The sequence below is a fragment of the Larimichthys crocea genome, unplaced genomic scaffold (assembly GCF_000972845.2).
Source record: "Larimichthys crocea isolate SSNF unplaced genomic scaffold, L_crocea_2.0 scaffold374, whole genome shotgun sequence".
Lineage (NCBI taxonomy): Eukaryota > Metazoa > Chordata > Actinopteri > Sciaenidae > Larimichthys > Larimichthys crocea.
This window is the reverse complement of record NW_020854910.1, coordinates 94,922-120,469: the sequence shown is the minus strand read 5'-3', so window position 1 is coordinate 120,469 and position 25,548 is coordinate 94,922. Positions and strand designations below refer to the sequence as shown.

General features: G+C 40.9%; 2 protein-coding genes across 5 annotated transcripts; both read right to left on the bottom strand.

Annotated features, from left to right (window-relative positions):
* Positions 1–3,712: 3,712 nt before the first annotated feature.
* Positions 3,713–6,110, bottom strand: LOC104937814 (trichohyalin). 2 transcript variants are annotated; one of them, XM_027276396.1, is made up of 4 exons: positions 5,976–6,110; positions 4,766–5,659; positions 4,504–4,651; positions 3,713–3,764 (listed from the first exon to the last, which is right to left on the bottom strand). In XM_027276396.1, exons 1-3 carry the CDS (start codon positions 6,021–6,023, stop codon positions 4,529–4,531), a joined length of 1,065 nt encoding a protein of 354 aa, XP_027132197.1. In that variant the 5' UTR covers positions 6,024–6,110; the 3' UTR covers positions 3,713–3,764; positions 4,504–4,528. The 2 variants fall into 2 exon arrangements, with proteins under 2 accessions (XP_027132197.1, XP_027132198.1); XM_027276397.1 differs by having other exon boundaries at positions 4,766–5,505; positions 5,976–6,089.
* A 6,052-nt stretch (positions 6,111–12,162) lies between these two features.
* LOC104937813 (chloride intracellular channel protein 4-like) lies at positions 12,163–24,188 on the bottom strand. Of its 3 annotated transcripts, XM_027276388.1 has the most exons (7): positions 21,713–24,188; positions 15,556–15,665; positions 15,313–15,438; positions 15,065–15,171; positions 14,024–14,205; positions 13,881–13,939; positions 12,163–13,340 (listed from the first exon to the last, which is right to left on the bottom strand). In XM_027276388.1, the coding sequence occupies exons 1-7, from the start codon at positions 24,098–24,100 to the stop codon at positions 13,337–13,339; spliced, it is 2,976 nt and encodes a 991-aa protein (XP_027132189.1). In that variant the 5' UTR covers positions 24,101–24,188; the 3' UTR covers positions 12,163–13,336. The 3 variants fall into 3 exon arrangements, with proteins under 3 accessions (XP_027132189.1, XP_019119136.1, XP_019119137.1); XM_019263591.2 differs by having other exon boundaries at positions 12,163–13,939; XM_019263592.2 differs by lacking the exon at positions 21,713–24,188 and adding an exon at positions 16,574–16,952 and having other exon boundaries at positions 12,163–13,939.
* Positions 24,189–25,548: the final 1,360 nt, after the last annotated feature.

Genomic DNA, 25,548 nt, shown 5'->3' with positions numbered 1-25,548 from the left:
CTGAGCGCACTTTGAAGAACAAAAAAATAATTTTGAGTTTCTTTGCAACCCATTTGCCATAGATGTGGAAACTGCACCTGTACAGATTCAGATGGAGCTGATTGAGCTGCAGTGTAATGGCATACTGAAGGTAAAGTATGACACTGCAGGGCCCGCACAGTTTATTCACTCCATTCCCGCAGAAATGCCCCAGCTCCGTCTGCATGCAGCTCGAACCTTGTGCATGTTTGGTAGCACATATCTGTGTGAGAAGCTCTTCTCAGTGATGAAGACTAACAAAACAGCACACAGGAGTCGTCTCACTGATGAGCACCTGCAGTCCATCCTGAGAATCTCCACAACACAGGACCTCACACCAAACATAAACAAACTTGTTGCCAAAAAAAGATGCCAGGCGTCTAGCTCTGATAAAATGACATGAGAGCAAAGAAAGATGAATGACTGTTCATATGTTCATATTTTGAATTTTTATAATTTTGACAGGATATATTTTTATGGAGAGCAGAATCTTTTGGGATATTTAAAATTTAAGTTTATTTTTTTCTATAAAATGACATAAGAGTAAAGAAATTTGAATGTTTTTTTCTTTTAACGTTTACATTATTTCTAACTTGAACCTTTTTTGATATATTTTTATGTTAAGTTATTTAAGGTTTAAGTTGATTTATTACAGAATAATATTCTTGTTTGTTTTTATTCATATTTATGTTCAAAAAAGTTAAGTTTTAAAAGTTTAGTTTTAGTGTGTTCAATAACTGTTTATCCTGGTCGGCCCGCGACCTAAAGTGTGTTTTGGATTTTGGCCCCCTGTGCAAGAGTCACAATAACATTGTCAGCGAAGAGTTATGTTCCTGTTTTCCTATCTGGGTTGCTTTCAGATCGCCACTCTGTCTTATCATTTGTGCCAACGGTTCAATAAATATTGTAAACAAGGTAGGGCCAAGGCAGCATCCTTGACAAGTTCCTTGCTGTAGGCTAAATCTATCTGTTAGATGTCCATTCATTTTTATCCTTGCTTTTGGTCTTGGTAGAGGCCTTGGTAGTACTGCGCTCAGTCCCTGTTTTTGATCCATTATGTGTAGGACACGCCTAATATTATCCTGAGTCTGCCAACCTAACTGATCCTTATCTATCGAGTCAGACATAACATTTTCAAGTCTTTTAAAAATGATTGAGGTAAAAATCCTTTAATCCACGTTTAGATCGAGATGAGTGAACCTGCATCAATTAGGTTTCTGGTCATATGTAGCGATTCAATCTCATCACTCTTAAGCATTAAAAACAGAACAGCAAAAACACATCAGGAAATATTATATGAAATATTGTTGAGAACATCCACATTAGCACAGCAGGGGAGGCAAATAACATTCATGTGGGTACCAGCTCATTTAGGAATACAGGTGTAGGTGCCATATATGCTGGGATGTTGATGTTTATGTTTGTGTTGGACTCAGCTGTCAGTTTGACACCTTTCACGCATGTCACAGGGGGTGTGGTTAAGGTGATTGAGTGATTGAATGAATGGACGGCATGGAGAGGGGGTGAGTAGGGAGAGCGTATTTTTTGTTGACCGCGTAATTTAACTGCAGACTGAGTTTTAGAACGTCTTGCATTGCCTTGCCTGGATTTGTCTGTTTTGTTACGCTGGAAATAAATACGGACACAATCGAAAAATACGGAGATGGCTTTATTGTTTGTGTACAATGCTCCCTCACTTAGCCTCTCAGTGACTTCGCTTTTCGTTTGGGGTCACTGTAACAGGGGAATGAAAAAGCAGATCTAATGGCAAAGGAGGCAGCAAAGAAAGAGGAGGTGGAAATGAAAGTAAAATTATCAAAAGCAGAAGGGAAAAGTTTAATATGGAAAGAAATAATGAATCAATGGAAACAATATTGGAAAATCCAGGAAAAGGGGAGACATTTTGTTACGACCATATTAAGGGGTATGAAAGAAGTAACATAAAAACCAGATTTTAACGGTTTTTAAACAAAAGTAGTTTATTAAATGAAAGTTTTTAGATTGTTTTAACAAAAGGAGGTGAGGCAAAAGGGAACTAAGGGCAAGCAAGTGCTGATAAACGAACAAACAAATATAACAAAAAGAGAACTCTAAACAGAGCCTATGTTATCTTACTGGAAAACCAAAACGAGAAAGAAAACCTCACTAACTAAGTCTATCTCTAGATAACAAAAACACATCAAAATCAGCACTCTTAATCTAATGTGGCTAACAGAAATCTTCTACGTGTAATCAGTAGCTATAAACTAAACTAAACCCTGCCCAGTCCCAATAAACCAAACACAAAACCTCCAGGTACAACACACAAGCAAACGACCGAGTATCATCAGATACGTATAACTAGGCGAGCTCACGAACACAACAACGAGTGAAGCCGCCACGATGCTCGGGCGGCTGTGGTTTAAATGCCCGGTGATGCTGCTGCGGGGGGTGCTGTCATTGGCGGCGCGGGAATGATGCCGCACCAATCCTGGCCCTGTACAGCTGACGACATGTTGTCCCCGCCTCCATCAGTTTGGGGCCAACCAGGGACCAGGAACCGCACACCTGTATTTACCTATTGGGAAGAAAAAAAACACTACACACACACATGCGTGGGGCGAGACGGCGGCAGCCGTAACACATTTATATAAACTACAAGATGAAGTAGGTGAGGTGGGGTGTTGTGGAGGTATCAGAGTGGAACAGGTGACAATGAGCAGATTAAGAATAGGGCACAGTAGATTAAATAGCACACTCAGTATATTGGGAAAACATCTAACTGGTCTATGTAGCTGTGCAGAGAGAGACAGTGGAGCATGTGATGGTTGAATGTCATGCATATGAAAGGGAGAGGAAGAGATGATGGCAGGGTTGCGGAGGACAGGAGCTTCAAAAGTATAATAGAATGTGGGAAATGTAGAGAAGGGAGGAACATCATACTGGGATATCTGGTTTTAACTGGGTTAATAAAAAGAATTTAAAAAGGAAAAGAAAAATGAAGTAGTAAAGAAGTCCAGAAGAGGGCAGTATATGCAACTATAAGGAACACAGAGCAGCAGGTTGTGGGAAGTTTACCTTTGTGTCATTACCATAGCTCAATCCACATATAATTCACTGTGTTTAACCAGTCTTCATACTCTTGTATTTAGTCTGTGTATCTGTGTTTTGTGTGTTCAGGCATTTAGCAAGCGGACTACGAGGCGGACTGGCCCCGCGTCCCGTGCCGTGTGTCTCCGCCCACACCTGAATATAATGAATCAATAAATGTTCATATGCGTGCTTCTTCAATAAGTGCATGCATATGGGGGGAACGGCCAGCCCGTCGTTACAGTCTCATTTACAAAGACAGGACTAAACAAAGACTATGTGCTACCAGAAACTGAATTTGAATATTTGAATTGCTTAACTTGAAGAATGGCTTCATTAAAAAAACTGCATTTGAACTGTACTGTGATTTGAAATTGAATTTATTAGTTTGGAACTGAACATTCAGTTCTCATTTTCTTTTTCAACCAATCTGTATGACATATTCTAGCCAATCAAGGGACTCTGGGGTCTGTGGGGGAGGGACAACAGAGAGAGAGAGAGCTGTGTGCGTCTTCTGTCTCCTCTTCTCCTTCTGATTGTCTCCTCTTCTTCTCCTCCTCGTCTCCTCTTCTTCTCCTCCTGATTGTATCCTCTTCTTCTCCTCCTGATTGTCTCCTCTTCTCCTCCTCGTCTCCTCTTCCTCTCCTCCTCGTCTCCTCTCCTCCTCCTCCTCTCTCCTAGATTTAGTGTATTGTAAAAGAGATGTTTCAACTGTTAGAACAACCTTACCACCTGAAGCATGGTTGGATTGCTGACATGTTGTATTTCTTCATCATGGCCATATTGGACATAATGTTCCCAGCATTAAACAACATATTGATAAACTATTTTGGGTTGGGGTTTGCCTGGCTTAGTTGATTATACAAGTTCAAAGGAATAGTTTGACATTTTGGGAAGCTTACAGTTAGATGGTCAGATTGATGCACATCTGCAGGTTGTAGTGTGTGATGACGTAACACATAACACATATTGGTACAACAGCCAAAACCTTCATCACGGTAAGAAGTGAGGCCAATGATGATTTGTGTTTGTGTCCTGTACCCCTCTGTAGGACTCTGGAGCAGATGCCCCCCCCCCCTGACATATGTCACATGACATTGATGTGTTCAGTCTTCATATTTTTTCATCCCCATTGGTCAGCTACACTGTTTAGATGGATAGATGCTGACAAAATAACTTTGTGGTCCACTTGTGCATTTTGTGCATATGTGTTTTAAAAAGGACACATGTGTAATGTGTTGGCCCAAAAGCTGTGTTGGTGGTCATAAAGTTAATGGTGACATTTAAAAAACATCAGATTTGGACTTTTCGACTTTTCTTTCCCATTCCAGCTTCCCCTCGGTCACCTTTCAGTCACAACCATTTCTAGCTCAAATTCATTTTCAGGAAGGAGAGCTCCGATTGCACACAACCTACCACTTTATGTCCCGTGCATCACTCCTCATGAGAGAAGTGGAGCAGTCTCCTCTGATGAATCCGCTGTTTTGATGCACCATCTCCGCCTCCTAAGCTTCCAGCGTCTCTTCCACCACTGCTTTCTTTTCTTCTTTTTACTGCCAGGCCCCTGAAAGCACAAAAATATATGTGTTATTTTTATTCTCAAGACCATTTTCAAGCGATCTAAAACTCCAACAAACCAAGAACAGAAGAAGAAAGGTGACAAGATGAGACAGCTCACCTGAAGCTCTTTGTTGAGGCGTTGGATCTCGTCCTGCAGTGTGTCCGTCCTCTGTCTCCACTCTCCTTCCTTCTGGAGCCATGTCCTCTCCAGCTCATTGGTTCTCTCCATCTCCTGCACTCTTTTCTGCCAGCCTTCCTCTTGTTTACTCAGTGCTCTTCTGTACTTCTCCTCCAGAGTGTTCAGTTGACTTTCCCATCTCTTGCCATGCTGGTGGAAGTCTGACTTTGTGTTCATCGTGTTGTTGGTCAAGCTGTGAATCAAGCGTCCCTTCTCCGCCACCTCCTCCTCCAGCTGACTTATTCTCTGGGACTTTTGTTCAGATTCCCTCACAGCACCCTCCTCTCTGACCCGAACCACCTCGCTCCAGTAATGGTCCATGGCAGAGATCCTTGCAGCAGTCTCTTGTCTCTGCCTGTAGAGAATGTCTTCAACGGAGCTGATGTTTCTGTCCACTTGTCTCCTGCATTCAGAGAGCTCTTGTGTGGACTCTCTCACCTCCTCCTCCAGCTGCTGGTTGCGTGACTGAGCAGCCAACCACTTGTTCTTAAAACTATTAATTTCCTCTTCCATTAGCTTCACCTTAGCCTCCACCTCTTCCTTCTCCTTCTTGGCCTCGGTGTGAAGGCTTGTCAGCTGCTGCAGAGCTTCATGGTCGCTGAGCTCCTTCAGAGTCATCCTGGCATTCTCTTTCCTCAGGCTGATGTTCTCATGGGTCAGCTGCTTGATTGTGTCCTGAGCTGAGAAAAGAGCTTGATGAAGAGAGTGCACGAGCGAGTTGGGAGTCTTTGTAAGGTATCTTCCCTTGTGACTCTGCTCTACTTGTGCACGCTCTTTGCTGATCACAGTTGGATATAGTGGTGCACTGCACAAGCCAAAAACTGGCTGAGCACACTGCAAGTTGAAAGATAGGAAACATAATCATCATGGATGTAATGGGTGACTGTCAGGAAAAATATTGCCCTGAGCTCATATTTTTATATTTTGTCAGAAATCACAACCAAAATTCAGGTTTATTTTTATATTTTGTCAGAAATCACAACCAAAATTCAGGTTTTTCAACAATATTAATGTTAATCTCCTACAGTGTTGATGTATAAAAGCAAAAGGAAAGAGTAAAAAGAGAGAGACTGAAGGCACAGAAAGAAGGAGGTGCTTTGAAATGTCACAAATATCCTCTTAAACAAACATATAGACAGAAAATTCTTACCTCTTCTTCACTTTCTACGTCTGAATACATATTGTATGTGGGATACATTGATGTGTTGTTTCTTGTGCAGAAAACAATGTGTCTCTGTTCAAGTTGTGTGTAAGTGTGTAATGTGGTGGATTTTGGAACTTGTGTGTTCTAGAATCAGATTTATGCAAATGAGGGATCCTTTTATGTTTCCTCATTTGCATAAATCGGAATCTAGAACAAAGTGTTTATGCAAATGAGGGAACCCTAATTTGCATAAATCTAGAACACACAATTCTGGACAAGTCTAAGATACTTGAGAAAGCTGTAGCTAATCAGCTGTGTGACTTTCTCCATAACAATAGTCTATTTGAGGATTTCCAGTCAGGATTTAGAGTGCATCATAGCACAGAGACCGCATTAGTCAAAGTTACAAATGACCTCCTAATGGCATCAGACAAAGGACTCATCTCTGTACTTGTCCTGTTAGATCTTAGTGCTGCATTTGACACCATTGACCATCAAATTCTTTTACAGAGACTGGAACATCAAATTGGCATCAAAGGAACCGCCCTAAGCTGGTTTAAATCGTATTTCTTAGATCGATCTTTGTTCACGTGAATGATGAATCCTCCATGCATACCAAAGTTTGTCATGGAGTCCCACAAGGTTCTGTACTAGGACCACTTCTATTTAGTTTATATATGCTTCCTTTAGAGAACATTATTAGGAATCACTCTATCAATTTTCATTGTTATGCTCACGACACCCAATTATATTTATCGATCAAGTCTGATGAAACCAATCAATTAACTAAACTCCAAGCATGCCTTAAGGATATAAAAAGTTGGATGACCTACCATTTTCTTGATGTTAAATTCAGACAAAACTGAAGTTCTTGTAATTGGACCCAAACACCTCAGAAACTCTCTTCTAGAGACTTAGTTACTTTAGATGGGATCACCCTGGCCTCCACTCCACGTGTAAAAGAATCTTGGAGTTGTCTTTGACAGGATTTGTTCCTTTAACGTCCATATAAAAACAAATTCGAGGACTGCATCTTCCACTTACGTAACACGCTAAAATCAGACGCATTGTCTCTCAAGCGGATGCAGAAAAACTAGTCCACGCATTTGTTACTTCTAGACTGGACTATTGTAACTCTTTGTTATCAGGCTGCTCATAATCATCATGGATGTAATGGGTGACTGTCGGGAAAAATATGTCCCGAGCTCATATTTTTTTTTATTTTTGTCAGAAATCACAACTAAAATTCAGGTTTTCCAACAATTATAATGTAATCTCCTACAGTGTGGATGTAAAAAGCAAAGGAAAGAGTAAAAAGAGAGAGACTGAAGGCACAGAAAGAAGGAGGTGCTTTGAAAGGTCACAAATATCCTCTTAAACAACAACATAGACAGAAAATTCTTACCTCTTCTCCTTTCACGTCTGAATACATATTGTATGTGGGATACATTGATGTGTTGTTTCTGTGCAGAAAACAATGTGTCTCGGTTCAGGTGTGTGTAAGTGTAGTGTGTAATGTGGTGATTTTGGAACTTGTGTGTTCTAGAACAGATTTATGCAAATGAGGGATCATTTATGTTTCCTCATTTGCATACATTGGAATCTAGAACATGGTTTATGCAAATGAGGGAACCCTCATTGCATAAATCAGAACACACAATCCTAGAACAAGTCTAAGATACTTGAGAAAGCTGTAGCTAATCAGCTGTGTGACTTTCCCATAACAATAGTCTATTGTGAGGATTTTCAGTCAGGATTTAGAGTGCATCATAGCACAGAGACCGCATTAGTCAAAGTTACAAATGACCTCCTAATGCAGGGGTGTCAAACTCATTTTGGTCCAGGGGCCGCATACAACTATATATGAGCTCAAGGGGGCCAGAGCACAAAAATCACTGCATAAATATGAAAATCAAAAAAATATATATATAGAGATTAAAAAAAGTGCTAAAAACAAGTGCAATACAAAATCTTTTTTATTTAAAGAATTTTTCTTCAATAAAATAAAAAGTAACAACCTGAGGCTTTAAAAGTTGTGCAGTAACACATCACAATAGTAGTAAAACATGTGCAAAAAAGCTCAAACAATGTTTGTCATATCTCACAGCAGAGCTCATAGCAGAGCAAGCAGATGACATGGAAGGCATGATTTTATTATTATTATTTTAACAATACAGCTTTGAACAATAAAAAAAAAATATGTAAGAAATGTTCCAGGATGACAGAAATCAAAGCCAAGTTAGACCTCCAGTCTCCCCAAAATAATAAAAAAGTATATTTTTCCAAAACACCTGTTGTAGTATGACCATGATGAGACTGTTGATGTGTGGAGTCATTTTGGAGTCATAACACTGTATAACAGTGAGTTATTGATTTTGTTTGCAGCGTCCTCTTGGAAGGTGAAATTTGCAGACGTCCCCTGCGTACTCGTCGGGCCGCTGGCTGCTCGTAGAGATCAATGTTATGCGTCCAGCTCGGAGGAGGCTTGTTCTTTTACAAAACGTGTTTTTGGTTCTTGTAGTTCGTAGTATATGCTATTACGATGTGAAAGAGGCATCATTTGTGTTTGAACGTTTCGCCTCTTACTTATTGATCCCGGAAGTCCGAATCTGTGAATATCTTTCCAACTTTACCGAACTCGTTTAAGATTGTATTCCTTTAGCACAGACACTTGCTGCATGCACACCAAACACATAGGTTTCCATTCATCTCCGTGAAAAAATACGAATTAGTCCATTTTCCGTGAAGATCCGGCACTCAATGTCCACCTTTCTCTTTTTGGACAGCCACATTTTTCCAACGAGGGTGTCAAGATTGAAACAAAGTGTCTACCTGCTCTCAAAGAACCAAGCCTTCATGAGCGCCCTCTAGTGAGCCGCGCAGCGGTGCGTCACGATATTATAAAAAAATGGAACAAAATTATATTTTATTAAAAATGGGCCGCGGGCCAGATGAAAAAGCTAGGCGGACCGGATGTGGCCCGCGGGCTGCATCTTTGACACCGCTGTCCTAATGGCATCAGACAAAGGACTCATCTCTGTACTTGTCAGTCATTGTAATTGTACAATATGTTTGTGTTGATTTGTCCTGTACATGTGACATCCTTTGCACGTCTGTCCGTCCTAGGAGAGGGATTCCTCCTCTGTGGCTCTTCCTGAGGTTTCTTCCACCTTTTTTCCCTGTTAAAGGTTGTTTGTGGGCAAGTTTTTCCTCACTGGAATCGAGGGTCTAAGGACAGAGGGTGTCATTCCCTGTACAGATTGTAAAGCCCTCTGAGGCAAATGTACTTTGTGACTTTGGGCTATACAAATAAAATCTGATTCACATCCGGCCCAGCGTAGATCATTTTATATATCTTTTTTTAATGGCTTGGCAATATGAAGCGCCTGTAACACACAAACTACAAATCCCAGAATGCAGGGGGAATCTGACCTCACAGCAGATGTTTTTCACCAAGGCAAAATCACAAAGTGAAGCTGCTGTTTTATTGTGGCAGAGGAGACAGCCAAATCAGCCGGGTGTTCCGTGTGACCACGTTAACTGGGGTCAGCCAAATGCGTCTGTGGTTGTCGTAGATACGACAGATGTTGAAAACAGGGAAAAGAGACGTAGCTGTCCTCGTTAGATGCCTCTTTGTTTAGTTTCTTACCCGTTAACATTACAGTGTCAAAAAAAACACACCTGACTCGTCCTTGCAGTCTTATTTGTGTGAACGCATCATGTGCTACTGTTTGTAAACAGGAAGAGAGCAAGTCAGCTCTTCCTGCTAACGTCTCTAATAAATATCCAATAAAAAATCTTGAATACATTTTCTAAATGCGTCTATGGAGCCGAGAGTCACCTGGCTGCAGGCTATGCTATAGACAAGGAATTGATAGATTTTTATGTCATATTGTTTACTAATTAATGCATTTGGGAAGAAAACGATTCAACCAGAATTTTATTTTGAAAGGTACCCCCTGTGTTTCCTGTCCTGGCAGTGGAATGAATGAATGTGGCGACCTGTTGATGGAGCCTGCTCGAGTAAACGTGTCACCACACCACATTTATGTCCTTTGAACAGAGAAAAAAGAGGAAACATTTTACGAGATTTGAACTCATGCCATTGTGACAGACACTCATCACAGTTCACCACAAGCACACTGATACCTTGCCATAAAACACAGTAAATAAAATGCAGTATACAGTATACATATTCTGCCGTCTCTGGAACGGATAGCCAGGTTAACTTGTGACCACACCTGGCTCTGTTACCGTATGAGCCCTCTGTGCAAATTGCTGACAGGGTCTCAGAATATTTAACATAAAGATGTATGGTATAGTTGATGTTAAAAAACACTCTCCCTGTGAATGTCTATTTAAAAGGGATGCACCGAAATAAAAAATTTCGTCCGAAACTGTTGGCTGAATACCGAAACCGAATATGAAATGCGGTTGTTAAATATTTCACTATTTTTTTACTATTGCATAAATAGCCTACAATCAATTTGTAGACATGTTTTTTCAAAGAAAGTAAATGTTTATTTAATATCCTTCAAATATTCCAGTAGAATGTCCAGTTAGTATAATTATTATTTCATTTATACTGTTAGAAAGCCCATGTTGTTTTAATCACTGTTAATTTGTTCTTGAAAGAAATACTATTTAGTTTTATTATATTTCCGGTGAATTTCTTTTTTTCCCACGTTCATGAGCGCATCATAGTCATTCCGATGGTCATTGAACGCTCCTCACATGTGAGACATCGTAGTTTAGAGAGAAGTATATAGCTTCGCTAAAGAGCAGTGTATGATGTGTTCCTTGCCTGTGTTTTTGCATTGTGGGTTTATTGTGTGTGAATGAGAAAAGAATCAGCAACCCTGGCCAGATCACCGCACACGTTGTTTCATTGCATCAAATGCGTCACGCCACTATCTATTCGGCCACTTCACCGAAAGCCTAATGTGGCATTTTTTGCCGAATGCTTTCGGTTGCCGAATATTCGGTGCATCCCTACTTATAACGCAGATCAAGTACAGTCGCGATAAAGTGCAGAGGATCCGAATAGATCTCAGTGAAACGTGTGTTCACAGACTCCAAGCGTGTACTTTTCATTGCTTTCACTCCGTGGTCCGTCTCAACCTCTTTGCTTAAAAGATGCCTCAGTGCCGCAATTAACGGAATAACGTCTGCTACGAGATACTGAAATACATCCACACCGCAGACATGTTGACTCTTATCCAGATAACCGTGCGCTGGCTGCACTTCCTGCTTGCGTCATCACAATTCTGTTTCAGCCGTGTTGTTTCGGTGATGTGGGTTTTTCGGTGGCCGGATTTTTCGGTGCATCCCTACTATTTAATGTCTGAAACATTTCCCAAATCCATCTTTGGAGCCTGACTGAGTAAGCATGCATCGTGTTCAGCTCTTTCATATACAACATACAGTCTGTTGTGTCTGTTTTTCAGTCAGATCAACTTGTGACCACACTTGCAGATACGAATGATTTATGGTATTTCACATTTGGTTGTGTGAACAAATAAAAATAAAACAAACAAATTCAACAGCTACAGCTCCAGATTCAAAATGTAACCCTCAAATATGCATTTTGGAATACTTGTAAATGGCAGGGTCTGGGTAAAATACCCAAGTGGTTTCAGATGCCAGTTCATTTCTGTGCGGTTTATTTAAAATACTTTTGTGGAATAATATTTTCTTACATTCCTCAAAACAATAAACGTATTCAGCAAGGCTATATTGACAATAATTAATATATCCATATAAATCTGAATTATTGTCAACAATTGTATAAACAACTACACAAATACACTTGCGGCAAAGCATCTTTGTGTTAAAAATAGATCTCTGTACACAGCCAAATATGAAATACCATAAATCATTCGTATCTGCAAGTTCCAATCAATTCATAATAGCAACCAATGAAGCCAACACCTATGATAACACTACACCAGCAGTCAGTCACTCAGGTCCATATCACATCATAGGATTATAAAAATGACTGGGTGAAGGGCTGGGTATAGGGTTATTATGGGTGACATCTAAAGCTCGAAAACAGTTTTCATTTTCAATAACAGACAATAAATAATAGTACAACATGCATATATATTCCCATGAAATGATACCAACATAAACACAGAGATATAAAAGCATTGAAGACAATCCACATAGTGATAAAATCAGTTTAATAAAGATTCTCCGCAGAGAGGCTATAAGGCCAAAGACTTTGAATAGGTGGAACAGGATTATAGACCACAGTGGTGGTCTGAGTGTTTTGAACTACATCATTTGTCAATCAAAAAGTCATCATCAGTTAAACCAATCAGCACCGGGGTCCGCCCACACTCCAATCAGCCAATCAGATACAAAAGAAGTATGTCCGAGAAAATCACAATGAGTAAATAAATCCCATTACATGTGTATAGTACACGTGAACTATTTATAAAATGTACAAATAGAAAAGGCTCTAACTGCTTTAACTTTTATTTTAATTGGACTAATGATTCATCATTAACATGAAGACATCTATAATAGATATCTAATGAAGAAAATGGAATCTGGTTATGTTTTATACACGTTTGGGAGTTTGGGAGAAGCAGGATCACAACATGAAGAGAGTCCACTGAACTCAAGCAGTCTTTAAAAATATATTTGTTTATATTTATTACTGATTTGTTATCATTTTTTTTTCTAGTTTTTATCTTCATTTCAACAAAGTGCAACGAGTCAAGAAACACAAGCACTCAGCTGAGCAGACAGGTTGTAGGCCAAACATCCTGATTATTCAAATGACTTTATTTATCAATAGCTTGGGTAATAATTTTACTATGCTTACTGTTTCCAAACTCTTTGGTCATCTGACTTTTCGATTTTTTCAGACTTTCTTTTTTAGCGGTAAGGCCTTGATAGCAGATTTTTTATTTTGACTATGGATATAAGACAAAGTTGTAATAAATTGGAATAATCTTTGAAATTGTAACAAATAATCTCACATTTTTGGGAAAATATGTAAGTCCTAAAACATGTTTAGCCATGTTTAGAGTGTTGCTCCAAAATATGTAGCAATTTTGGGAAACATTTGTACTTTCTCACGTCTGTAAGCTGAATATGGAGCTAGAGCTAGCAGGCTATTACCTTATCTTAGCATTAAGGGGCACTACTTGGCAGAACAGTGTCTGTAATGTTCTTTAAGGATTCAAAAGCAGATTCCTGTGTACATTTATTTATAAGTGTTAACTACGCCCTAGTTGTTAGATAATCTTTGACTAAAACAAAAACATTGACTAAAAGGTCTAATACAGTAATACTGAATAGTAATGCATGTTCGTTTTAATATTTTTTTAGTCTTTGCAGTGAACTTGGCCCTGCCATCATCTGAAAAGTGAAAAGAATAACAAGAAATCAGAAATTAATCATGTAAGACCTCTAATTATTTGTTTTTCATTTTGATTAGCATAAAGATATGACTGTGCAGCCCAACCGGTGAGCGCACACATATATGCATGCATACACAAATAAACAGTAATCATTGTTCCACATCCACGCCGATGCAGAGATATTAAACTTAAAAAGGAGTTAATAAATGTTTGTATAAGTTTGGATCGGCCTAGTCTACATCCCGGAGTTCGTCATTTAGCCTCCTCCCCTGTATCTTCATGAATATTCATCAGGATTAACACACAAGTTGGATTTCTTTCCCTCATCAACTTGTTGCACCACCTACAGGCATGCATGATAAATATCTCCATGGTCAACCTGTTTTATCTCATTTATTTACCCCCCATGCATTCCTTCATTCCCCGCTCTTCCTCCTATTTGATTCGTTTTGCAACATCCAAATAGGCAAATTGGATCTCCCTCTCAGCGGGGCAGGTGCTGGTGAACTCCTCCCTCTGATAGGCGCAGTTTAAATACCTCCACACCCCTTCCATCTCCGCTGGGATCTCAAAGTCACGGTATTTCTTGGCTACGACCTGCAAACAGAAAAATATGACCAGGAGTGAGTTCTTTCAGCATCTCTTGTGGCAATCTAAGGGGGGAACAGCAGATGAACGAACCTTGAGGATGTGTAGTTTAGGCAGCAGATTGCAGTCGGCCAGGGTGAGCTCGGACCCGTCTAGAAAACTCCTGGAGGACTCTGGCAGGTCTCCTGAGGCATCAGCATCTATCTCCTCAGACAGGGGAGTCCTCAGGAAGTCATCGAGACGCCGGAGAGACTTGAGCAAGGCTTTCTCTAAGGCTGCACGTAGACGTACAGAGACAAAGAGTAGTATAGATGATACGATAGCTCCTTCAGGGAAACTAATGGGACAAATATCAATGTCACATGACCTTTTTGGCCATGTGGGGGCAGCATAACAAGCTGAAAACACAATGCTGAGACATAAATGGAGTGTTATAACTAGGTTCAGGAACAAGGACCATGCCTTGAACTCATTTCCATTTCACATGTACTTAAACACACCTTATCCATTTCACATCCCTCCCCCCCAAAACCCTCTTTCTTTTGTTATCGCTTTCTTCTCTTCTCTCTTTCATTCAAACACAGAAACCATGCAGCTCTAAGACGTAGAGCTATGGAGACGGGTCCCCCACCCAGAGTCTCAACTCCCAGGATCCATCCAGTCTTCCCGATAATGGTCAACCTGCATCTACCAACGACCCTGTTCTCTCCTCCCTCCGACCCTCATCCCTTCTACCCTCATCTCATCATACCTTTGACCCTCACCGCTTCATACCTCCGACCCAACCCTTAATAAACCCGTCTAAACTTAAATCTATATGGCCGTGGTCCTTGTTAGTGAATCACCTCATAAAGTTGATGATTTTGTGTAATTTGTATTGTATGAAAGCACCCCGTCAAAAACAAGCGTCAAGGGGTTAATCTTTATGAATCAGCATCGATGAATGAAGGATTGTTCACGTTCCTTTTAGCTCTGGTTTGGTCTCCACCAACTTTTGAAAAACACCTAGCTGCTAAATGCTGCACTACATTCACCAGCAAGTTGCTAGCTTTGTTTTTCCGATGTCCGGATTTATCTGAGCTTTTTAGCCTACCTCGCGGGAACGGTTGGCAGCACATTTGTGCTCTCCCTTACCGTCATTGGTGTCTTTCCGTGCGTTTTTGATGTAAGCTGAGAACTTGGCGAACACATCAATGCCAGCTGTGTTGGCTTCAGGATGTTTGGGAGCCAGTCTGGGGTAGCTGAAGTGAAGACACATAATACAAGTGAACTGAACACACACACCAACATGTCCGAATGATTATGTGCAGCTTGGAGAAACTGGAAACTTGGAGTAATTCTAGCTTAATCCTCCTCATAGTGGTTTGTGTGTGTTTCTTTACCGTGGTGGGGTCAGTTTCTCCTCCAGGAACTCCTCTATCTTGTTGACATCAACCTTGACCTCGCCATTAAAGGTCACAAAAGGAGGGTTGGTTCCTGGGGCAAGGTCCTGCAGGTCAGCCGGCTTCCTGACAACAGCAAAAAAGACAAAAAGACGGCAGTGAGAATGAAGTTGATATCACTGGTAGTCTTTACCAAGCTCTTTCCAGTATAGAAATGTGTAGCATGTGTGCGTGCAGTATTACCTTTTGAGGTCAACAGTGGTGACATTGAAGATGACTCCTTTAAGCCACAGGATCATGAAGAGTCTCTGAGAGAATGGACAGTTACCAATGCTCTCCCCATCACTTCCAGCCTGTACACACACACACCAGTGCAGGAATGAGAGAATGTGTCAGAATGTGTTATATATAAACCCTGCATGAGTGTTAGTGTCTAAAATGAGCTGTAGAATAAGAACAAACTCACAAAATCATTTCCAAAAACAATACATATATTGATACATTGATGGGATTTCATCTCCACTCCCGAACAACAAGACCCTATACAATTCAGAAGGTTCAGAAACTTCAGATCACTTAAAGAAAAGCTTAAGATCTCTGCTGAGAGTGAGTTTATGATGTTGCTTGTGAGTTTTTATAATCAAAAGGTTACAATGGACACTAGACCAAAGAGGTCAGAGGTCATTGGACAACTAGAGAAAGATCAGCGATCATTCATTCATCTACTATCTCAGCTTTTGAAGAGAGAATGGGGTTACCAACTTACGACCTTCCCCTATCCCCACCTGTTGTCACTGTGAACACATGATCACAACTGAACTATTTCCAATGGATAATAGATGGATAGTAATTGGACCTGAGTTAAGGTTATTTAACTCAATAGGATGGAAGTATTTGCCTTCTTGGTGTCACATACCACATCATATGCTACTTCTACTACTTCATACTGCTCAACACCAAACATCTATCTGCTAAAGAGCTACATATGTCCCTCAAGACTTAGTGGTGACCAAAACAAAAGCTAAAAGGAGAGTCAATATTGGGATTACATTGATCAGATTGACAGGAGTAGGCAATTTACCAATGATTAATGCAGCTTTAATGTGACCACAATCTGTTCTTAACCTGAACCCTCAGTTCTTTTTTCCACCCTGAACCATACCCCAAACATACTGCCATGGATACTGTATGAATGCTCAGTTTAAAGGCATTGGCAGTGAAAATATTGCTACAGTAATATGATGTTTACAGCATCACTTACCTTTACAAATAGTTCAATTGTAGGGAACCCCAATTTTTTAACTGCAATGTCATATAGTGACATGATGAACAATCCGGTTCAGCATTCCAAATTTCTTGAGATGTTGAGTGAAAGCTCGCCTAAAACGGCTCAAAACAGCTTCTTACCGCAGAAATTAAAAAAACTAAATGATGTTTTCAGCTCAGGACCAATATAGTGTAATCCATGTTTAGTTAATCCATAACATCAGCCCTGAAAAAAAGCCATGATAATCACACCAGCACCAATTTTGTCTGTCTGTCTGTGTCCGCCTGACTTTTTGTCCATCTGCCTGCTCCTCGGACTGCTCGTTTGTTTTTTTCTGCTTTCTCTGGTATGTCAGTGTCTCCACCACACACAATCGCTCTTTGTCAGAGCAAATATTAAACACAGTCTCAAGTTAAAAAAAATGTGTGTGTGTGTGTGTGTGTATTAATCACATTGTGTGGGGGGAGAAATCTGTTCACACGAGAAGCTAAGCATTAAATTTGGTTGCGGTTATGGTGAGGGTTGTGGTCTGTAGTGTTATCATGTTGGATTAATAAAGGTGTTATCATATGTCATGTTGAGGATGCCAGAAGCTGATATCATGTGGCAAGATTTAACAAGTGATAACTCACAAGATCTGTTTCTTGATTTTAGTAATCTCTTTGCCGACAAACACTGTGGTGCTCATGGCTAATGGTCTTTTATTACTGTTCTCCTTTGTGGGTCTTTTTCAGAATAAAGTCCCAGTCACACCAGAATTTAAGTATTTTCAGGATTGTTTCAATGTTGACTGCAACCTTGATGAACTATGACAGGCGAAGGCACTTCTTTAACCAATAGGAAGCTGTCTTGACAGAATTGCCACATCATTGTTCAAAATTGTCCAAAACTCCAATAATCTCATTGGACCGAAAAATTGTCTGACAGAAGAAAAAAAAAAGCCTGCTCTGAAGGCCCATTGTTCAGGAAATACACATAACTAATGTAATTATTTCACTGTTTTTTTTCTAAACCTAACCAAGTAATTTTGGTGCTAGACCAAACCACACATGTCCTTTTCTACACGGCCAAATATACAAAGATATTAAAGGTGGAAAAAGTTCAGGGAGAGTGTGTCTTTTAGGAAAAATGGGCCTTTGGAGCAGTGGGCGCCAACAGGAGTATAGTTTATAGACAGGAATTAATGGTAAAAAATTGTGTTTGTGTGACCTCCTGGTAGCTGCTGTTAGTTAACATTAGTTAACTGGCAGTCAGTCCTTACAACAGAATGCCTGGGTGAAATAAACTTCACAGTACAGAGAAATATAAGAAAGCTCAGAGATATGCTGCACAGCATGTCCTCTGCCTGCCGTTCACTGTGCCACTCTCTGCTTAACTCACATAAACTTTATAATCTGACACGAGGTCAGTGTTTGTGTGAAGTTGGGAGGCACAGTACAGTGTACGAGTTCCTTCATTTTTTTTTTCAGAGGAGTGGGCAGCGGTGGAATCTCCGCTTCATCACAAACACACACAATGTGTCCAGTGTGAGTGTGTGTTTGCAGCAAGGATGAAAAGATGTTTTCCACACCCACGGCAGATGAGATGTCTCTTTTGTTTTCACTCTTTTTATTTCCATGCTGACATGCTTACATGACACATTGTACATGAAGCTGCCACTAGCTGTAATTTCACCCCAAAGTCAAAATCCCTGGTCTGTTTTTTATCTCAGTACATGATGGTCTAAATGCTTTCAAAGCCTTTACTGCACTAGAAGGATGTGGTTGACCTTTAAGTGTTATATTTTCTATCCTCACACACCACTTTCTTGGTCACGTTTTTGATGCAAGGAATCAAATCCCAGAAAAACTTCTTCCAACTTATCTTCCACTTATGAGAGGTCCTTGTGATAGAAACATTGACATTAATAAGTTCATGTAGCGGTGATAAATGTGTGCAGGAATTGCCTTTTTTTCTTTGTTGTTATGTTTAATCTTAGTCTAATTGTTTGTGTTGATTTTTCTTTTATCCACGTTAAGTAAAATCGCACTAATCCGTGTTGGGACCTTGGCTCAAGCGCTCTATGCCTATAAATCTATCCGATCGACAGGGTCAGCATCGGTCAAGCTTTTTAAATAAAGCTTCTGCATTCTTGTGAGCTTGTAAAACCCACTAGGTGTTAAGACTTCCCAAGACAAGAAACTAACTAAGAGTAAAATTTAGAATAAAGGTTGTTTACATCGTTCAAGTCTACAGGAGGGGGTACCTGGTAGGGGTTGAGGCTGAGTAGGAGAGTAAATTGGCAGGGGCAGCTCGGCTCAACAGGTCAGCAGTGGGCCACAGTGATTGGAATAGATTTTAATAGATGCCCTACATCAGCACTATAAATGAAAGATTCAGTAAACCTTCATCAGTTTGACCTTGGTCCTTGTTGAGATTGATTGAAGCATAATGTACATACAGTATTTAATTGGGGTGAGTATGCGCTGTGCCCAGAGCTCTCAGCAAGCTAATCAGCTTACAGAGTGAGAATGCAGAGATTAACCCTGCATGCTACTGGCAGCAGCACTGTTATTCACTCGATTGTGCCACGAAACTAGCTGCATTACAGGAGGATGACAGCAAGGAACTATAGTTAGCAGTCTGTATTGTAATCATGTCATTTTGGAAGAACTACTCAATGACATTAATTGGTACATACTTGTGTACGTTGAGTGCCAGCGACACTAAGGATGCTTGAACCTTTCCATGATATTTCAATCTACCTCTGTCTGTGCTGCCAACAGAGTCCCTGACAAAGGAAGCCATTGTTTGAATGTGAGCTCCCACGGAGAACAGGCTTGTTGTGTGTATGCGTCAAACGGCTCTCGGATATTAGTGCATTTTGTTACTTGGCGTTAAACCTCTCTGCTGGCCGTCAGAAGGCTGCCCTCTTTTATTTTCACCTCAGTTAGGAATGTGCTGCTGAGCCAGAGAGCAAAATTAGCCTCTGTGTGTGTGTGTTGCATATATCCTTATTAAAGTTTCAGCACACACATGTACAGCGTGGAAAATGGTGGAGTGGAGTGTAGTGTTTTCCTATCAATTTGGCCACAACCTTTAGAGTTGCATGCATGGAGCAATGTTGCCTCCCATGCCTGATGGATTAGGATATCACTGTCTTAATGGGATAAGGTAAGAAGATCAAGATGGGGTTCCTCTCTCCCTTGCTTTCTATCTCTGTATCTGTCACAGACACACACACACAAACACACACAAGATTATGTGCCAGTAAGGACAGCAACTATGCCAACGACATCCCCCATCACACTAATGGGTTTGTAAGGCAGAAATAACTGTGATTCACACAACCATTGTAGCAATTGACAGAGTCTTTCATCGTTATGAATTAAGAGTTCCCTTCAAGTTTTGTGTGGATGTGTACTACTAAAAATTACCAAGCAGCACATAGTGCCATATGAGATGGATGCAGATGTACAGTACTTAATTTTAACAGTTACATGCATTTTGCATTGTGTTGCTTTGCTCTGTTGTAGGTTACAGTGACTTTGATAGCCCATGTGTTGCTACTATTTGTTTTTCCAACAAGCATGCCAGCATCTTAAATCCTGCTTTCGTGTTTGTCAAAGTCACGCCAGTCACCTGTTGAATGACACTCCAAAACTAGTCCAGGTTTTCTGGTCCAGAGCTGTTCATGTGCTGCCAATTGGAATATTTTGGTCATCAGCCCAAATTGGCCCAAGTCAACATTTCTCTAAAAGTTGGCCTTGGTGAAGCACACAGGCTTACATTTGAGCCTCCATTGCCAGAACATGCCACTCAGCTGCAGTTGGCTTAGCTCAGTTGACTGACTCTGGCCAAAATATATTAAGGCTGCCATGGCCTCACTCTTGGCTTGCATTGGTAAATTACAAATCAAGGTCAGACTTGCACAAAGCCCATTTAAGAGGTTGTTTCTGTGTCAGTGATAAATTATTAGTTACCGTATTTTCACGACCATAAGGCGCATATAAACGTCTTATATTTTTTTCAAAATGTGCGGCGCGCGCTATAGTGCAGTGCGCCCTATGTGTGTTGTTAAACCTGTGTTGAGAACAACGTGCCCATCTCACAGCCGATGTGAAAAAAGAAGTGAAACAAATGAACGCTGCACTTGCTGTTATTCCGGGAGGTCTGACAAAGGAACTCCAACCGCTGGACATCGGTGTGAACCGGCCGTTCAAAGTAAGGCTGCGAGCGGCGTGGCAGCGATGGATGACCGATGGAGACCACAGTTTCACAAAGAGTGGCAGGCAGCGCCGGGCAAGTTACGCCACAGTTTGCGGATGGATTGTAGATGCGTGGACTAACGTGTCTACTGGCACTGTTGTTCGAGCTTTCGCAAAAGCCGGCATCATTTCCGAGGGGCCGCACGGCACGGAAAGTGACTCTGACAGCGAAGAAAGTGGAACTGGCATATTTGATTTAGCGCAGCTGTTTAACTCAGAAACAGAGGATGAGGACTTCGATGGGTTTGATTAATGACGATTACCGGTAATGTGCTAATGTGTGCTGTGGTAATGTGCTTAAAAAATGTTAGTACTTTGTAAGAAAGACTTAAATAAAGCACAATCAAACTCAGTTTTGCTCCCGCTCTATTTTTAAATACGCACACTTGTATGCTTGTGTGTGTGTTGTTGTAAGGCGGTGCGCCATATGTGTGTGTAGACTGCGCCTTTTCGTACGGTGGCCTTATGTGTGTGTTAAATACAGTAATGGCACACATAACTGAGACTGCGCCTTTTCGTACGGTGCGCCTTATGGTCGTGAAAATACGGTAGTTAAACTCCAGAATCAAAACAGAGCTGCATTTAAAACCAAATTACAAGCAGATCACACTGCTTCAGGTACCAATAAGTCCAGTCTGAGTAAAGGGCCACAAACACACTGACAGTATCTTAACATGTCCCTTTATTGCTGCCTTTTATACTGTGTTTGAATTTAAATTGCAAAGTTGTGCTATTATATTTTCAGCCTGTTACCTTGACCAAGGAACCATGGAGGAACCAGGGATTCCTCCATGGTTCCTTGGTCAAGGTCCTGGTGCATGGTTCCTTGGTCCAAGTTACTGACTCAGGGTGGACATGATATGTGTTGCTTCTTATGGTTCATTACCTTGACAAAGAGTGCAATCTCATAGTCCTGGTCTAGAGGTGTTTTTCTTTTCCCACGCCCAGGAGGGAAGGGGCTCTCCACCCACCGATAGGAGATCAGTTTGACCTCCTCTCTCTGTTCATTCATCACCTCCCGCTGGGGGAAATACGAATGGCCATCCTCCAGCAGCACCACTCTCTTTTTCTTCACCTGTCCATCCCTCTTTTTGGGCAGGGATTCGTCTTTGATCACTGACTTCAGCTCATTAATCCAGTCCTCATTCCTTGGTGGACTTTTCTCTTCAGATGATGTGTCCTTCTTAACCCATTCTTTTCTTCCCCTCTCAGACTCCCAGGTATCTTTTTTCACAGGTTTCACTTCTTTTTTCCACTCAACGTCTGGTGCATTCTCTTCCTCTGGTTGATCTTTTTTAATCCAGTCATTATCTTTTCTCCTGGATGACAGCACTCTCGTCATCCCCAATTCTTCTTTCTTGAGTAGCTGCGATTCAGGACTCAAGATGCCATTCTCCATGGCTTGCTTTAGTCCTTTAACTCTTCCATTTATATCCAACTCTACCTCTCTGTTGTTGTCTTTTGGTTTCTCGTCCGCCACTACCTCTCCTTCTTTTGTTTCCTTATCATTCTTCTTACAGAGTTCTACCTTCTCTACTTGTAGTTCTTGATACTCTCCAAACTTTGTCTTGTCTATCGTGTCTTCAGAAGGGCCTGTAATGGTGGCAGGCTTTAGTACTTCAAGTTCTGTACTTGGACTCTCCTCTATCTCTTCAATCTCATCATCTAAAACTGTCACAGGCTCTTCTGCCAAATCCACCTCTCCCACTACTGCTTCTTCTTCTGCTCCACCTCCCTTCTCATCTTCTACAGGTGCCTGCTCTCTTAGTTGATCTATCAAGTTTTCTCCCCAATCTGTCCCTGCTTCTTTGAAGAGCTGTGAAGGATGTTCTTGCAAATCACATCCCTCCTTTGTTGCGGACTCCTCTAATGTTTCCTTGACTCCTGGTTTATCAAGTTCAACATCACCCCCTTCTTCTAGTTCTAAAGCCTCCTCCACCTCATCCAAATCCACATCTTGCTGTGTGTCTACAGGTACCTCCTCCACATCCTGCAGTACTGGTTCTACTTTAGCCTGTTTTTCAGTTTGAATAATCTTCTCTTCTTGCATTTCTAGATCACCTCTTCTGCACTCTGTCTCATCCATTAACTCTCTAACAACATTATCCCCTGTCTTCCCCTCCTCTTCTGTACTCTGTCCTCCGCCATCCATCATTGTTAGAGTATTAACCCAAACCTGTCGCTCTTGCTTTTTCTGGTTGATCCCTGACATTGTTGTTTCCTCGATCCCTTCTGTCAGAGACTGTTCTTTAGAGCGTACATTGGCCAAGTCTGGTTGCTCTACTTTCTGATTTGTTGCCTTGTCTAGAACATAATCAGAAATGGACGTTGAATCTTTCACAAACTCCTTTGGTCCTTCATCCTCACCCTTTGCCTCTATGCAATCATCTTCTTGCCATGTGTAATTGTGATTAATGGATTCAAATACCTGTTTGCTGGATTCTGAGTTGTCCTCATCATTGTTTCGCATTTTTAATTTATTCTCACTGGTTAATTGATTGGCTACCAATTTGATTGTGCCAATTGTATCAAAGGGTATGCTATTGTCACTAACAGTTGAGGTTTGGTATACATGACTTTGACTGTTGACTTGTTCATTTATTCCCATGGCATTAGTGGCCACATCTATCGGTGGACACTCAACACTATCAGTTATATCACCATCAGAGGGAACAGTAACATCCTCTGTTTTGTCTTTTGTGTCATCAGTAGGCTGCATACACTCTTCTGACCCTTCTACAAGAGTACCCGAGTCCTGAACATGCTCTGCATCATCAGTTCTAGTCAGTACCTGGTGTTCTGTTTCTTTATTGCTGCCTAATATCTGCTCTTGACCTTTCTCAACCTCCTTCAGTAATAAAAGGTGGCATGGATTGTCAGTCATTGCCTTTGACTCTTCCTCTCTTGTCTTTTCATCTTTTATTCCATGCTCTTCACCCCTTACTTCTACCCCTCCCTCACAGTTTTTCTCCAGTCTTTCACCTCGTCCTTCTCCATCTCTTATTACTCCATTTGGTAACAGGGCCACTTGGATAATCCTTACTTCCTCCCTTTCACTATGCTCACTGCTTACTCCTTCATCCTCCTGTGCTCCAGCCATCATCAAAACATCCTCCCCTACCTCCTCGGCTAGTTCCACATCCTCATCTTCCTTGTCTCCCTCCTCATCCTTTCTTCCTCTCTGGGTATCCAGGTCTGAACAAATACCCAGTGGGCCGTGGATAATGCCACCATTTGACAGGTCTGGGCTTGGGCAGGAGTCTGACTGAGCCATTGGTAAAGTTCGAGGAAATTATGGGACACACTTAGGAATAAGTGGTGCCAAAGTTTCCAGGATCAGTGTGAAGTTCTATAAGATATCAAGTTTGTGGAATGGGTGTAGTTTCACAGAAGGGCAAAGCCAGATTTTGGAGGTACTAATACTAAGACTGCAGATTGGTTTCAGTTTCCAGATTAAGTCCTCTTAACTCAGCGTTTCTGAGGACGTAATTGTAAAATAAACACAGTATACCAGAAAATATTCAAATAGGATCTCACAGTGCTTCTAATGTTCCAAGGCAAACGTAGCAGGTCACAAGAAGACTCAAATCCTGGAAAGATGATCTCCGATGTGTCCGGGTTTCCACACTGGTACAAGGTAGATCTCAGAATGCCTGTAAGATTCTCAGGAAGTTCCAAATTTCCAGATGCACAGGGAAAATCCAGATTTTCAGATTTCACCCACAAAGATCACAAGAAAATATTATACAAGCGTGCAGATTTGGGGTTGGTAAGAACACACCCTTTTTACGCCTTGCTTGTGGCTGTGAGGCTCACGAATCAGTAGAATCAGTACTGCACCTGAAGCAGATTTAGACATCAATAAATACAATCTCCCTCTCTCTCTCTCTCTCTCTCTCTCTCTCTCCAGAGGATTAAATGGAGGCTGATCCCCACATGACCATGGAGCTTAACCCCCCTCTGCCACCCAGGGACCAGCACCACTATTGAGTTGAAGTTTTTTTTACACACCACACACAAACACACACATATACCATTACAAACATAACACATACCTGTATCAGACACATAGCAGCTCATACAGTTGCAGTCAAACTCATTTTTCAGTACCATTCATAGTTTTGCATACACTAACACATTTATGAATACTTACTAGTCCTTACATAGTATTACTATCTCTACACTAATTGTGACAGTAATTGTGTAAACTTGTGTAATAATAATAATGATTCTTATTATTATTCCGATTAATCCAAGCAGGGCATCATGATGAGTACCTATGAGAAAACACTTTTCAGTCAGTTTGATACATGCTAGTCACCAAAATAACTATTGTTTTAATGAACTGAAACATTTCTCTCTTCACATTACACGTACTATCTTCCAAAACTGCAGACAACTGTAATAAGCAGGATCTGCCTCAAGAGGGCAGGATATGGACTTCAAATAACACCACAGAGTCAGCAGAGCAGCAAATTATAAATCTGCAGAATATGTTGAAACTGATGACACTGATTATGAGGTCAACTGGAGTGAGACGTGAATCAAAATTTTGCTTTATTATTGTGGCAAGTTTTATTTTGAAAATCGCTGCATCCTAAATGAGTTATTCTGTACGCTTTATGTTAAGTATTTAAAGTATTAATTATTTAAATATTAATATTTTGTTCATGTGGTCCAAAAGTAAACTGGAAACACGAGAAACATCATTAAAACAGATGT

What these genes read in the sequence shown, in the direction of transcription:
- LOC104937814 (XM_027276396.1), bottom strand. Translation starts at nt 6,023, where the DNA reads ATGTATCCCACATACAATATGTATTCAGACGTAGAAAGTGAAGAAGAG. An exon ending in ACGTAGAAAGTGAAGAAGAG is followed by an intron (nt 5,660 to 5,975) that starts GTAAGAATTTTC and finishes TTCAACTTGCAG; the next exon opens with TGTGCTCAGCCAGTTTTTGG. An exon ending in GCCTCAACAAAGAGCTTCAG is followed by an intron (nt 4,652 to 4,765) that starts GTGAGCTGTCTC and finishes TTGTGCTTTCAG; the next exon opens with GGGCCTGGCAGTAAAAAGAA.
- LOC104937813 (XM_019263591.2), bottom strand. Translation starts at nt 24,100, where the DNA reads ATGGCTCAGTCAGACTCCTGCCCAAGCCCAGACCTGTCAAATGGTGGC. An exon ending in GAGAAACTGACCCCACCACG is followed by an intron (nt 15,172 to 15,312) that starts GTAAAGAAACAC and finishes TCTTCACTTCAG; the next exon opens with CTACCCCAGACTGGCTCCCA. An exon ending in CTAAACTACACATCCTCAAG is followed by an intron (nt 13,940 to 14,023) that starts GTTCGTTCATCT and finishes TTCTGTTTGCAG; the next exon opens with GTCGTAGCCAAGAAATACCG.